This window comes from Aulonocara sp. 'chitande type north' Nkhata Bay, linkage group LG11 (assembly GCF_057382095.1).
Source record: "Aulonocara sp. 'chitande type north' Nkhata Bay isolate Kocher_YH1m ecotype deep benthic linkage group LG11, A_spYH_male_GT1.1, whole genome shotgun sequence".
Classification (NCBI taxonomy): Eukaryota; Metazoa; Chordata; class Actinopteri; order Cichliformes; family Cichlidae; genus Aulonocara; species Aulonocara sp. 'chitande type north' Nkhata Bay.
In genome coordinates, this window is record NC_141354.1 from 18,651,182 (window position 1) to 18,664,993 (window position 13,812).

The 13,812-nt window shown below is 41.6% G+C and overlaps 1 protein-coding gene across 1 annotated transcript in view; it reads right to left on the bottom strand.

Annotated features, from left to right (window-relative positions):
* Nucleotides 1–4,980: 4,980 nt before the first annotated feature.
* lars2 (leucyl-tRNA synthetase 2, mitochondrial) overlaps nucleotides 4,981–13,812 on the bottom strand; it is a 34,858-nt gene continuing 26,026 nt past the window's right edge. The window contains exons 14-21 of the mRNA XM_086310890.1: nucleotides 12,898–13,035; nucleotides 12,688–12,791; nucleotides 12,122–12,301; nucleotides 11,840–12,009; nucleotides 10,171–10,248; nucleotides 8,836–8,947; nucleotides 7,626–7,753; nucleotides 4,981–5,337 (exon numbers count right to left, since the gene is read on the bottom strand). Of these exons, the coding sequence (XP_086167016.1) occupies nucleotides 5,158–5,337; nucleotides 7,626–7,753; nucleotides 8,836–8,947; nucleotides 10,171–10,248; nucleotides 11,840–12,009; nucleotides 12,122–12,301; nucleotides 12,688–12,791; nucleotides 12,898–13,035 (1,090 nt within the window). The 3' untranslated portion in view covers nucleotides 4,981–5,157. The remainder of the gene's footprint in view (nucleotides 5,338–7,625; nucleotides 7,754–8,835; nucleotides 8,948–10,170; nucleotides 10,249–11,839; nucleotides 12,010–12,121; nucleotides 12,302–12,687; nucleotides 12,792–12,897; nucleotides 13,036–13,812) is intronic.

Sequence of the window (13,812 nt, forward strand, 5' to 3'; positions counted from 1 at the left end):
AAAAAACCATTCCACTTCCCTAACCTCTACTAATCTTTATTTTCATTGTTTTATTGTTCTTAAACTGGACATTTTTTAAAATTTATTTTTTACATTTTATACCGTTATTAATAACTTCACATTTCCATGGAAGGACGTGTGTTATTGTTGCCTTTATTTAAACAGGCAACAGGGTGCAATCACAATCCTGACAATAACGGGTTCACTGTTGAGGGTAGAAAAAATGAAGACAATTTGTATATGGAAATAAAAGAAGGCAGAAGCTGGAACTTGAAATTACTTAAAGTAACGTGTTACTTGTTATTACATAGCATTGGTAAAATAAGATTTAAAAAGTAAATAAAGTATAGCCCCTGACACAACTGCTTAAACTAGTCCCACTTCTCATAACAATCTGTGTAATTTAATATTCATAAAGCTGTACAGTAACTACTGCATGGGTGTGTTTTTATGTGGTTTGGGTATTAACAGGCCTGTCTGTTTATTGCTGAATGACATCACACATTCCTGTTCATGCAAAACAAACACACACACACACACACACACACACACACACACACACACACACACACACACACACACAGTGTAACCCCTTTGCATTGTGTCCTGACCCGTCTGGAATATTTGAGGCAGAGTTGGGGTGCAGCAGGACAAACTCATAATGTGTAGACAGAAAATATTTTATGCGTCCTACATAAAGCCTGAGTGTGCTTATATTGTCTGACAGCCACAGTTATTGTGAAAAAATATATATATATGAAGCCTGGTGGCATAATAAAAGGTTTAGCCTGAAGAAACAGTCACTGTAATGCAATCACCCCCCCCCCCCCCCCCCCCCTAAGCAGGAGGCCTAACTTGCTTTACTTACCCCTTAAACACATTCATCAGGACAGCTGGGAGCACTATTGCTGTAAAGAAGGGGAAAAAGGACAAACCAGAGCAGCTGCTCAAATGTGTTATTGCTTAAATAAATTGACCAGCATCCACAAAGTTATAAAATATTATTTATTTCAAATAAAGATGCAGTTGCAGCATGCAGTGTGGGACATTAATGAATATGTCCAAAATCTTATATCTAAAATGTTGCTAACATGGCACTCTGACATGAAATTGCAGTGAGTGTCCTGGATTTGAACCCTGGATGTCTTGTACAAAACGTAATAAACTAAACATTTGAGAAAGCATCATAAAAGTGACAAAATTATATCTCCAGACTGACTTAAATTAAAAACTATTTTGAATATTATCTGTGTGCCATCCATAATATTGGTGTTGCTATGTTCTGCATTTACTTTGCTAAATATCTATGGGGAAAATCCAAGCATGTGGTGACAATAACTCTGGAAAACATGAGCTCATTTAATTTCACCCGTTATGGTAATTGTGTCATTAGAGCCTCGTTAAAAGAGAAAAATGGGATATAAACAAACAAACAAAAAAAGCCAGGTTTCAGACTTCCTACATGTTCATGGTTACATCATATCTTAGAGGGGACAGTTAGTAGCACTAACTACTATTATTTCCAGGAATCCAAAGCTCTGTTGTTACTCTTTTATAAGGATATGTGCCAAGGCATTTTGTAAACAAGCAATGAAAATGTAGCAGTTAATGAAATCTGCACAGCAGATAATGCCATATATTCTTAAACTAATGCTCAGAAGTCTTTTTTGTTGTTGTAAGGCATTAACGCTTCCATAAAAGCAGATGCAGTTTGTGGAATTGTCGGCTTTTACTTTGAAGCATTAGCAGTAACAACTCTACGTGACAAGACACAACAATTTGACTGGTTAGATGGAAATAGGTGGAATAAATAGATATGTTTGAAAAACCTGCATGTAAAGATGGATGAAAGAACAGCAAAGGAAGAATGAACACTGGCCAATGCTTTATGATACAGCCTTGGACAGCTTTACAGTGAGGACATCGGTGTTTGTACTAAGATTATACATGGATCCTTTCAATACAAAACAAAACACCTTAGAAAGTGTTCCTCTGCACAGAGAGGGATATAGCCGGCACAGTAAACATAATCTAGAGTGGATCGTCTTAAACCACTCCTTATTTCTTTACATTTTGCTTCCAAGCAGCCAGACTGTGTCATTTTTTTAAGTGGTCTTGAGCAGTATTTCTCCAGGCTTTCTAAAAGTCTTTTCATTTTTAGTCCAGTCCTTGTACCTGACCTTTTTCAGATGAATGTTTTCTTTTTGTTTTGTTTGTTTAAGCCACTCAATACTGACCTGTGAAATCATTCAAGCAAACTATCTACAGCAGATGAACTGAATTTAAAAATTATGTCCTTAACAAACACCTGACCCTTCAGTTGATTCATCGACTGTTCACTGAAATTTCATGAGAAATGGTCTCAGTGGAAGGGTGGCTGTCAGGAAGCAATTCTTAAGGAAGGGGAACAAGATGAAAAGGCTGAGGTATCCCAAATTACTCAAGAACTGGACTGAAAAATCAGTGACAACAGGTCTGATGGAGTGATGAATCCAAATTTGAAAATTGTGGTTCAAATTGTCATCAGTATGTAGCGAGGAGCTCAGGGAAGATGTGCAACAGAGTGTCTACAAACGTCTGTAAAACACAGTGGGCTCGTCAAAGTGTCCTGGTTTTGGAGCTGGATTTCAGCCAGCTGTGTTGGGAATCTTGTCAAAATGGAATTGTGATTCTGATCCACCATGGAATACCATATGGAAAGCAATTGATTGGCCATGGTTTCATTTTTTAGCTTGATAATAATCCCAAACACTTCCAGTGCAGTAAAAGCGTATCTAGATACGCACAGTGGAACCCCATCAGCCATGGACTGGCCACCCCAGAACCCAGATCGCAACATTATTGAAGCAGTGTGAGATCATCCTGATAGAGAACAGAAAAAAAGCAGCAAACATCCAAAGAGCTTTGAATGTCCTTCATGAAGCCTGTAGAACTATTCCTGAAGACTACTTAAAGAAACGGCAAGAGAGTTTAGGTTGTGTTGAAGAATAAAGACGGCCATACTAAGTGTTGTCTTTCAGACTCATCAGAATGGTACCAACTCAGTTTTTGCCTTACATACTCCATTTCGATCTATTTTCTAACATCTTTCAGTAAATCACTGCACCTATTTCAGATTTAAAATATAAGTAAATGAAGGGTGACTTAAAACTTTTGCACAGTATTGCAAATTAATAAATTAAGGTGTGGCAGTTAAGTGTATAATCACACACTACCCAAGAGTTTCGTTTCAAATACAATTAAGGAACTAATGAAACTGTGTGTGAGCTCATTGTGTAAGCAAAGAGTACCCACAGATGACTACTTTTCCAGCCTTGAGGTCATCCTGCAAGATAATGAGCTGTGGCATTACAACGTCCCCCTGTGGGAACACACAGCCCCAGTCCAGGGACTCGACTGCTGCAATGGAGGGTGACCGGGACTGCGCTGCTGTGTGCTCCACCCTCATCCGTCTCAACAGCAGAATTTCTCAAGAGGCAGAGGAGTGATTTAGTTAATCTCATCAAAGACAATCCATGCTGTACATGTCTTGTGTAAGAAAGGGTATGACTGCGATCTGAAGAGAAAGTGAGTCACAGTGGATTATTGTTGCCTTTTCAATGATCCTCGTCGTCATGGAAACTGCAGAGATGATAAAAAATGTTAAATGATGCCATGAGCTGAAAGTGACAAAACGAATGCATCACTGCAGTTCAGATCAAATTTATTCAAAGGGGCTAACTTTAGTCCAGGAAGGATTTTCTATCATGTCACTCAGACTGCTCTAAAGAGAGCAACAGTGTAACTGTTGTTTAATGAAACAGCAACTCAGGGCCCATTTTTGAGGCCACCTGAAGTTCAGCCATGCTTATTAGCTGCTGTTACCAGTGAGAAAAGTAAATGAAGGTGTGAAAAGAGCTGCAAAAAAGGAAGAGATCAGGGGTTTAAAAACAAACTCCTTCTGGTTGTAATGCCTATTTTAAAACAGACTGTTTGAATGTGTGACACAGAGATGAGCACAGAGAAGGTAAATGCCTCCGTTTCTTTGTCTCGCTTTGTTTTCGGTTGCGACGGCATCAAGCCATTGTGACAATGAGAAAAACAACGAACAGAGTTAAAGTTCTTTACTCCCCTCCTCTAATTCCTGGTTTCACTTCCTGTTATTCTGTCTCTCTTGTGAGCCTCTTCCTGTCACCTGATGCTGAGAGATAAAGCACCAAAATATGGGAAAAGGATTGAGGGGGTCAGTAAGAAACATTTTTTTTGTGCGTCTGCACATTTTAAAAATTCAGCATGAGTAACTAAAAACAATATATACAGCAAGCCATGATTTTATCAGCTGCAAGCTGGCCAATATGATTCTTATCAAATTAAAAGCATGTCCTTAGCTATTATCCATATAGCTTTAAAAAACTCAACTAATCGGAGGTGTGGGCACAATAACTTGACGAGGGGGAAATTGTTTTACATATCAAGTGACTGCTTACTCATACTCATTCCAGATAGGCCAGTAGGCGTGTTCACAGATACATTTCAGTGCCTCTGGTGTGTGCGCTCTGCCAAGACAGCGCTAAGGGCTGAGTCATGTTGGTCTAATGTCAAGACACAGAGCCCATGAATAGGCATAGTTGGCCATGAGGGACAGAACAAATGATGCGGTGGCAAGGTTAAAAATCCCCTGACCGCGTGAGGCCCTTCAGTTAACTCCAGCTGGCCAGGGTTCACGCAGCGCCGCATCCAGTAGCCAAATGGCAGTCTATGTCTGTGCAGCCCAAAAACAGGCTCGGAGGTGCACACAAGTGCTGATAAGGCACAGCTGCATGACTTGGCTGAGACGTGCATTGGTAGATTGAGAGGTGTGAAGCTGTGAGTGCGATGCTTAAGGTAGAGAATGTGAACAATGACTGGAATCTAAAGTGGTCTTTGGGTGGAGGTGAGGTCCTGAATAATTGGGAGTCTGATTTAGAAAAGATAGGTGCTGCATTAAAGAGACTGGAAACCTGCAGTTGCTCTTTTATTAAAATAGAAAACATAAATAAAATGCCTATATAGATATTTACATTGATATCATTCAATTTTTATCTGAACTGACGTTCAGCCTTTCAGGTTTTCTTAAATAGATTTTTAAAAAGTCCACCTCTTTTGTCTGTCTCAAAAGCAGTGGTGAACAATCCAGTGTCACTCATCAACAAGGAAGTTGATGAGAGCAGTCCTGGGAGACAAGATGGCTCTCTTTATGCTGCGTTCGCGCAGAAACTTCTGTCCGACGGGGCTCTCCAGAACCAGCTGCTGTACCCGACTGGTATCTTTGGACACCTGCACAGGGACGGTCACCATGCCACAGGACTTGTTGTTTATCTAAGAGTAAGAAACAGAAGGCGACAGATGAAAGAAGTTACTGAAAGTTTTTTTCCATTCGGTTATTTTGAAAAACAAAAGTACTGCCATTGAAAGTTGTATTATAAACTGGCACAAAACTCCTAAAATAGCAGACTCCACCTTTTCCCTCTACATATACAGTGCATCCTTTAAAACACATAGTTAGTGGTACGCATGGTAAGGACACTCGGTCTTGTATGTTTGGAAGCAAATGTATGTGTGCACACGCTGAACATGATGCTGCTTTTAGGTGGTTGTAAATTAAGGGTGTGCACGCTTGTGTGTGCGTGTGCTCGGGATTGGCCTCCATTCTGGGACAAACCCGAGTACGTGATTAGAGGACTGAGAGTGAGGAAAGCCACAACAGAGCGCTCAGTCTAAGGGAAAACCACCACCATCATCATCATCACTGAGCAATGGAAGCTCAAATATATATACAGTGCGTGTGACTCAGAGATGTGTAAAAGAGTATTATTTTCACTAAGACACGGAAAATACATATGGAGTATTGTGAGAACAGAACTGGGCACACCCACCCGCACTCAGACGTGTGCTGGTGGGTTTCCTGGAGACCCGTCCTAACCATAAACACTACTTCTTCTTGCTAAGGTAACCCTTACCTAACTGAGTATTTACACAGAAATGTGCTGATTTCCCAAAATGTCACTGCAATGAGATTTATATCTCTGTAGTGGGAATAGAATAAGTGGACACACCCATTTCTGTCTCGTGTTTCTCGTCTCTTTTTCCACGTAAAACTCAAGTGAATGAGCAGCGCTGTTATTCAGCGTAGTGTTTGTTGAAATCACAGGTGTGTGTGCGTGTGAGAAGGGATTAGCAGGTTTTCTCAGGGGGATACTACCTCCTAAAAGAGAAAATAGTCACATTACAGCAGTTGGAGCTGAACGAAGAATAGCACTCTGATACAAATGGATTTTCTTTTTAAAAAAAACAAAACACTATCACAGCTGGATACATCCTCTGATTGTCTTTGCATGTTGAAAAACACCGATACTTGAATTCCCGATGATGATGTACTCAGCTTAGAACCAGTCACAGGCTTCATTTTGGCTAACAGGCGTTTTTTTTGTTGGGTTTTTTGTAAAGAAAGTACACGAGTGAGTGAGTGACAGCAAGGCAGGAACTCTGTTCTTAACTTCTAATTACTGACCAACTTGTCTTTTTAACTTTAAGCACAGTGTCCGACATGCTGACGCATAAACACACAGGTACGCACGAACTTGTAAAGACATCTATCCGCGCGCGCACAAGCACACAGAGGCTAATCATAGGCTCTCCTGAAAATTACAGACTATGGAAGTAATCATGGAAGTAAAAGTGGAGAGTTTCAGGAAATGCTAGAGGACGTATGAGAAAAACAGTCTTAATAAAGTTCTGTATATACACTCACTGGCCACTTTGTTAGGTACACCTTGGTATTACTGGATTGGACCACCAAGGGTGCTCGACTGGATGAGATCTGGTGACTGGTGGCATTTGAGTGCACATTTAAAGGGACAGACATGAGCATCAGCAATACTCAGGTAGGTGTTAAAACATTGGTACTAAGGGACTAATGTGTGCCATTAGAACACCATCACCAGCATTATTTATGGATACATGCGTTTTGTCTTTTTTTAAACACCAAATTCTGAACCTAACATCCAAATATCACAGCAGAAATCAAGACATTTCTCTAATCTTCTGTTGTCCAGTTTGTGTCTCCTCCCAGTGTCAAACTGAGGATTATTCTGCATGTTAGGTAAATGTGTTAACCACCATAATATGGAGTGTTCCCTGATTGTTACTGGTGGTTATTTGAATTCCTGTTGCTATCAGCTCAAAGCAGTCTGGCCATTGTCCCCTGACCTCTGGCATCAACAAGGTATTTTCACCCACAGAACGTTTGCTCAGTGGATAGTTTCGCTTTGTCAGACCATTCTGTATAAACTCCAGAGACAGTTGGGTGAGAAAATCCCAGTAGTTTCTGAAATACTCAGAACAGCCCATCTGACACCAACAATCATTCCATGTTCACTTACACGACCTTTCTTCCGCATTCTGATGCTCAGTTTGAACTTCAGCAGGTTGTCTTCACAATGTTTACATGTACAAGTGCAATGACCAACAAAAGAAAAGGAATTAGGAAATGTAAGCGCTTCATTTAACTTTGACAACCATTTATTTCTGTATTTATTGTTCGGTCACAGAGTCAGAACCTTCAGCAGTGATGCATATTGAGTGAGTTCACGTTTATCTGAACTTACCAGTACAGACAATTCCACAAAGTCAGGGACCTCCAGATACTCTGGGTCCACAGTCGGCCAGGACTGCTGCAGGACATCCCCTTCATGTTGGAGGATGGGGCTGAGGGGGTGTTTCACCTGGCAAAGACCTGGGAAAGACCCAACATGGACAATATTTGCCGACTCTCAGGAAACGTATGCGGAGGTACAAAAGAGTCAGCCAGAAATGTTTGTTTTTTTTAAAGAAAGAAAAGTTATATACACATTTAATTTTTAGTTCTGCGGATTACTTTAATGTTGCTTGTATTTGTTAATCTTTATGCTGAGACAACATCTCGGTAATGGGTCATACAACAACGACGCAGCTATTCTTACAGCGAGCTCCTGTCCTCTGGAGGCCCAAGGGAAGGATGTGAACTTCCTCTATCCTGCACTGTGTGTGTGAAATTACGATGAAGGGCTCAGAGAGTAAAGTACAGTGCGGCAGAGGTCACACATCTTGTATGTCCTGTTTATAACGCTCTGCATTGGTGATTCTCAGACTGTGGGGGCAAAACATGACGAACACGTACCGGGGAAACTATGCAGTGAAACTCGAGTAAGCTGAATAACTGAGGAATTTTTTTAATTTTTTTAAATGGGGTGGGGGTAGGACAATAAACAAAACGAAGTTTGCTGATGCTATCGTGCTCAACTTTGTTTCACTAAAAAACAACTTAAGCTTCTATAGCTTCTTCTGCTATACGTACATGATGTACATGAGCACACACAAACACAAAACGTGCTCATTGTCACTCATTAAAACCAGCACACACGCTATACGCTTTCCTTTCAGCTGGACTCTGTTTTCTGGTTCTCTCCTCTCTCGGCTGTATGCAGAAAGCTCGCGTCCGTGCATCCATGAAAAGAAAAGGATGTCCTCCAGGGCAGCGCAAGGGCACGCTTCCACACGAGACACAGAAAGTGACGCTAGAGCTTCCTTTCTGTTGTTTAGCTTCTCAGCACTGTTTATTTCAGGCAGAGTGTACTGATCATCACCACTCATCGTTGGGTGTTCACTAGTGTAAATTAGAAGTTTAGCAGAGGCCGCTTCCTCTTTTACACACCAAAATTATCCTCATTTACAACTATTTAAATATCATCCGACAAGCGGTTAAGTGTAAGAAGCTGTGTGTGTCATCATGTGACACATTTCTTCTTTACATTAAATATGCACATGAACTTCACCAACCTGCCCAAAGCTCAGAAGCTAAGTGAGGGGCCATGGGTGCTGTCATCATAACCAGGGCAGCCAGAGCTTCCTCAAACTCCACGCTGTGTTGCAACAGCCTGACTGTTGCACTCTAGACACACAGAAGCAGTGGAGAAAATGTGATTTCCAGTGTGTTCAGTTCAAACAATACTTGTACCATATTTGCAGTTAGTTCGCCTCAGTTGAGTCACGCCTCATTTATTCATATTTTGCAAGGAAAATGGGGAAATAGGTGCAATGATTTACTGAAACGTGAGAACACTGACGAAAGTACAGTATAGAAGGCAAAAACAGAGTTTGTACAATGAGCCAATATTTGGTGTGATCACTTTTATTCTTCAACAGCCTGAACTCTCTTAGGCAGCTTTCTTGTCATTTCTTTAAGCAGTTTTAGGAACAGTTTTCCAGGCATCTTGAAGGACAAACATTAATGCTGTTTGGATGTTCGCTGTCTTATTCAGTGTCAGGATGATCCCACACTGCTTCAACAATGTTGAGGTCCAGGCTTTGAGGAGGCCAATCTACAACTGATTGATGTTTTTCTATGCAGGTATGCTTTTACTGCACTGGCAGTGTGTTTGAGATCATTGTCATGCTGAAAAATGAAACTGCTGCCAATCAAGCACTTTCTTGATGATGGATCAAAATCTGATTCTACTTTGTTTGGACAAGATCTCCATGACCACTGGCTCTCAAACCACGACAGAGCTTCAACTGTGTTAAAGATGACTGTACACACTTGCTGTTGTATCTCTCTCCTGGCTCCTCTGTACATATTAACAACAAAAATTTCACAGTTGGATTCATCACTCCATCAAACATGCTACCACTGATTCTGATGTCACTCCTCAGCTATTTGTCCCTGCCTTAAGAATAGCTTCTTGACAGCTACACTAAGACCTATCAGGTCCTTTATCAGCTCTTTTCTGGATTCCTTTTCCTATTTCTTAAGGACATGACTTTAGATGTTGCTCATCTGATGTATTGATGTATTTATTTATTTTTAGCTAAGTTTTAGGCTAATAGCGCTTTAGCGCTTGGTGCAAAAATATAATTTTATGCCTGTCAAACTATGTTATCTTAGGCATTTTTCATGGATTCAACGAAAGAAACAGAGACTGGACTGAAAATGAGTGAAAAAGCAGCCAATGTCCACAGAAAAACCTTGAAAGACCTTCAGAAACCCTGGAGAACCATCGTCTGTGACCACATTAAAAAATTACAAGAGGAAGTCTGGCTCCTTGGAAATAAAATATAATGAAATAGACTTTTTTGCACATTACTGTCCTTCAAGATATAAGAGAGTGCACTCACGCTCAGTGTGTTAGTGAGTCCCATTAGGCGAGATATGGCTGCGTTGAACAGGAAGTCCTCTGTGAAGTGAGTCGTCACCTGAAAACACCAACAGAGAAACACGGCACAGTTGGTGAGTAAAAACAACAGTCTGAGGCTTTATGATGCGTTTCTGGATCCTAGACATATGGCTGCTTCCAGATGGGTTGGTGTTGTCACTTATTATTACAGAGTGTGCCTCTGATGAATCACTGGAAAACAATGACAGGTTCAGAAGACGGGCCTCCAGTCTGTTATTGTCATGTGGACCAGCTGAAGCCACAAAGCGAGTCAACATTCCCCTGCTCAGCTTTCATGGAAAAGGGAGCCATTTGGGAGGGTCCACAGGGAGCAGGTTTATCAACGAGGCTTTTGAGGGACAGATCAAAGGACAGCCTCGGCTTTGAGGGCTTAGGGCAAACAGCCTGAGGTCCTTTGAAAGCAATGGCCTTGAGGTGGGAGGCGGGGGGTAGAGAGCGACTATCAAACCTGGCAGCCAGAGAAGGCTATTTATAAAGTGTGAAAGGAGACAGTTTAAAATCAATTTCCAGCGCCTTCTGCTGCTACCCTTTATTCCAGGGGTTTCAGGTTGCGACGGATGTTTAGCACTGAAATGCCACAACTCAGGACTTTGTACTGCGAGACTGTGTAACGAGTGATATATTACTTGGTGTCATTTGGTGCCTTATAAATGAGAAAAGACTTCTTAACGTGCCTTCCAACTGTAATTAACAAAGTGGCAAAAGGCTGAAGGATATTAATTAATACCAGGCATCAACAACTTTAGCACAGATAAGAGGAACAAGCTGAGAGCGAAATTCAAAACGGAGCAAAATGACAGATGCAATATGTTGCCGAAGGACAGTGAATGTTAAATCTCACTGACAACCCGAGATTTGACAACGGGCACATATCTGACCCCTGCTGGTGAGAAGTGCTGCAATATGTCACAGTTTAATGTCACAATGAGACGCTTAAGCCAGGGGTGTCCAACTCCAGGCCTCAAGGGCCGGTGTCCTGCAGGTTATAGACATCACTCTGGGTCAACACATCTGATTCAAATGAATAGTTCATTCCCAGGCCTCTGCAGAACTTCAAGACACGTTGAGGAGGTTATTTAGACATTTAAATCAACTGTGTTGGATCAAGCACACATCTAAAACCTTCAGGACACCGGCCCTCAAGGCCTGGAGTTGGATTCACTCGTTCTCACTGGAGCTGCTCACACAGACAAATTTGCAGCACTGACTTTTTTCGAAACAAGCTCAATTTTTCGGATCCGAATAAACACACTTGATATGTTAGACTGCATTTGGGAATAAATGTGTTCGTAGCTCAAAATGATGATACGGAAATAGTAAAAAAATACTGTTTTACTTCAGACACACAGCTAAACACACAGATGTGATCCTAGCTCTGTCAAAAAGAGCTTAAAGTGCCCAACTGACATCATGAAATATGGACAAAAGCAGCCATTATACAGCTTCAACTCCTGGATCAAACCATTAAGTCTGCCTTCTGCTGCCTTCTAGTGAGAATTGGATGAACCCAGAATCTCAGTTTCTTCCCTTTCTTGTTTAGAAACATCAGGACCAACTCATCATCACGACGCGCTCGGTGTGTAAAGGCCTTTAGGCTGCAGAGCAGTTACCTCTTGAATTGCGTAGTTCTTGTTCTCCCAGATCTTTTTGGCCTCTGCGAGCTCTTTCTTTTTCAGCAGCCTGGGGTTGGGGACATCTCCGAGCTGCCGTGCTGCTCTCAGCTTGGTCACCAGCTGCCACAGTCGAGACTGCCATCGTAGAACGCCAGCAAGAGCATCGGCTGGAGTGGGTCAACACACACAGGACACAGGAAAGAGCATGTTTTTACAAGATTTATTTAAGTTCACACATCATGAGTAACTTGTCTGTGTAATTTTGCAGACTCTTCTCACTCTTAGCATTCCACAGGATGTCCTGTTCAGGCGGTGCCGCATAGAGGATGTATAGTCGTACTGTGTCCACGCCGTACTGCTGGACCACGTCTTGGGGGTCCAGCCCGTTGTGTTTGGACTTGCTCATCTTCTCCCACGTCACCTCAACGTGACCGCCACTCAGAGCCACTGGCTCCTTATCTGGAAGAAACAGGATGGGGTCAGAGATAGCTGGGATCAATAGACGTCCTACTTTGATAACTAGCAGTATCTCTTGTTTATCTTGTTACCAATCAATAAATCCTTAAATGCTAAGTATAACAGTGTTTTGGTATCTTCAAAGGATTTTATGTGATTTGGCTTTTCCTGAGAGTGTCTGATTAACCCGTCATTCAACTGGAAAAGTGCGATCTGAAGCGCTTAAATGAAGAAGGCTTCTCGCTAACAACGCTAGAAGGAGGCGGGGAGGCAGTGTTACCACACATTACAGAGAAAAAAGATCAGTCATTTCTCCGAGCCCCCCTCCTTTCTACTTGTTACAAATGTGTCACATTAACAAACACCCTCCAGCTGCACGCAGCATGTACCTGTGAAGTTTATTTCTTCTCTCTTTAGGTACTGGCCACTGCCTGCAAGCTTAAACGTCTGGCCCTTGATCAGACCCTGGACCAGGAGCTTCCGAAAAGGTTCCCTGTAACACATAAAGAGAGTGTTTCACTTACAAACACTCTCAAAATTCAAATGCACACTAAATAAAAACAAAAACAAACATACACATAAACCACAGTGTACCCCACCTGTGACCCACAAGACCCTGATCCTTGCAGAAATGACAGAGGAAGCGAGCATAGTACAAGTGCATAACAGCGTGTTCCTTCCCTCCGATGTACACGTCCACAGGAAGCCAGTGGTCTGCCAAGTGGCGCTCAAAAGGCCTGAAGACGGAGAGGACATTTAAAGAGGTGCTCACTTCATTTACTAGCCTAAAGTAATATCAAGAGCAATGCTAAACTGAAAAGGAACAATAAGAAGGGTGAAGAAGTGTCAGTGAAGAAGGGGACAGGATTTCTGAAGACCTTGAATGATCTCTTCCTTCCTAAAATGAGGTCTGTTGAGTTTCATATAGGAGCTTTTTTGGGCTCTCACAGACGCTATAAATGATTGTGCAAACATCATCATCTGTCCACACAAACCAATGTTGTGGAAGAAGTCTTTTCAGTAAACACAGAGGCTGCTGGTTTGCTCTATCACGATGTAACTTTTATCTTTTGCTCACTTAACGCCATAATACTACACAGTAATCATTTATTTTACCTTTTTTTAATTTTAATTGATTCAGTTTATGTTTTCTCGTTCATGTCTTTGTCATTTTGTTATCTGCACTTGAAGCACTTTGATGTTTAAAATCAATGCCAAAAATGAATGAATTAGCAACTCAAAGCTGCAAAATGCCCAATTACAATCCCAGTAGGCATTTTTTCAGATGAGACTAGTTTGTAGTTACGTGCTTTGGTAGACATGCACGCCGTCTTCCTCCAGGGGGCAGGCTTAATCTGACACACGAGAATCCAGAGAGGAAAAGAAGCATCGTGAAGCCTCTTCAGTTTCTTCAGACTCAGAAAAAAGTACCAAAGTAATGCCTTCTTACATTTTGGCTGCCATCACAAGTTAATAGTGAAACTATGACTATTGCTTTCAGATCTTGGCAGGAC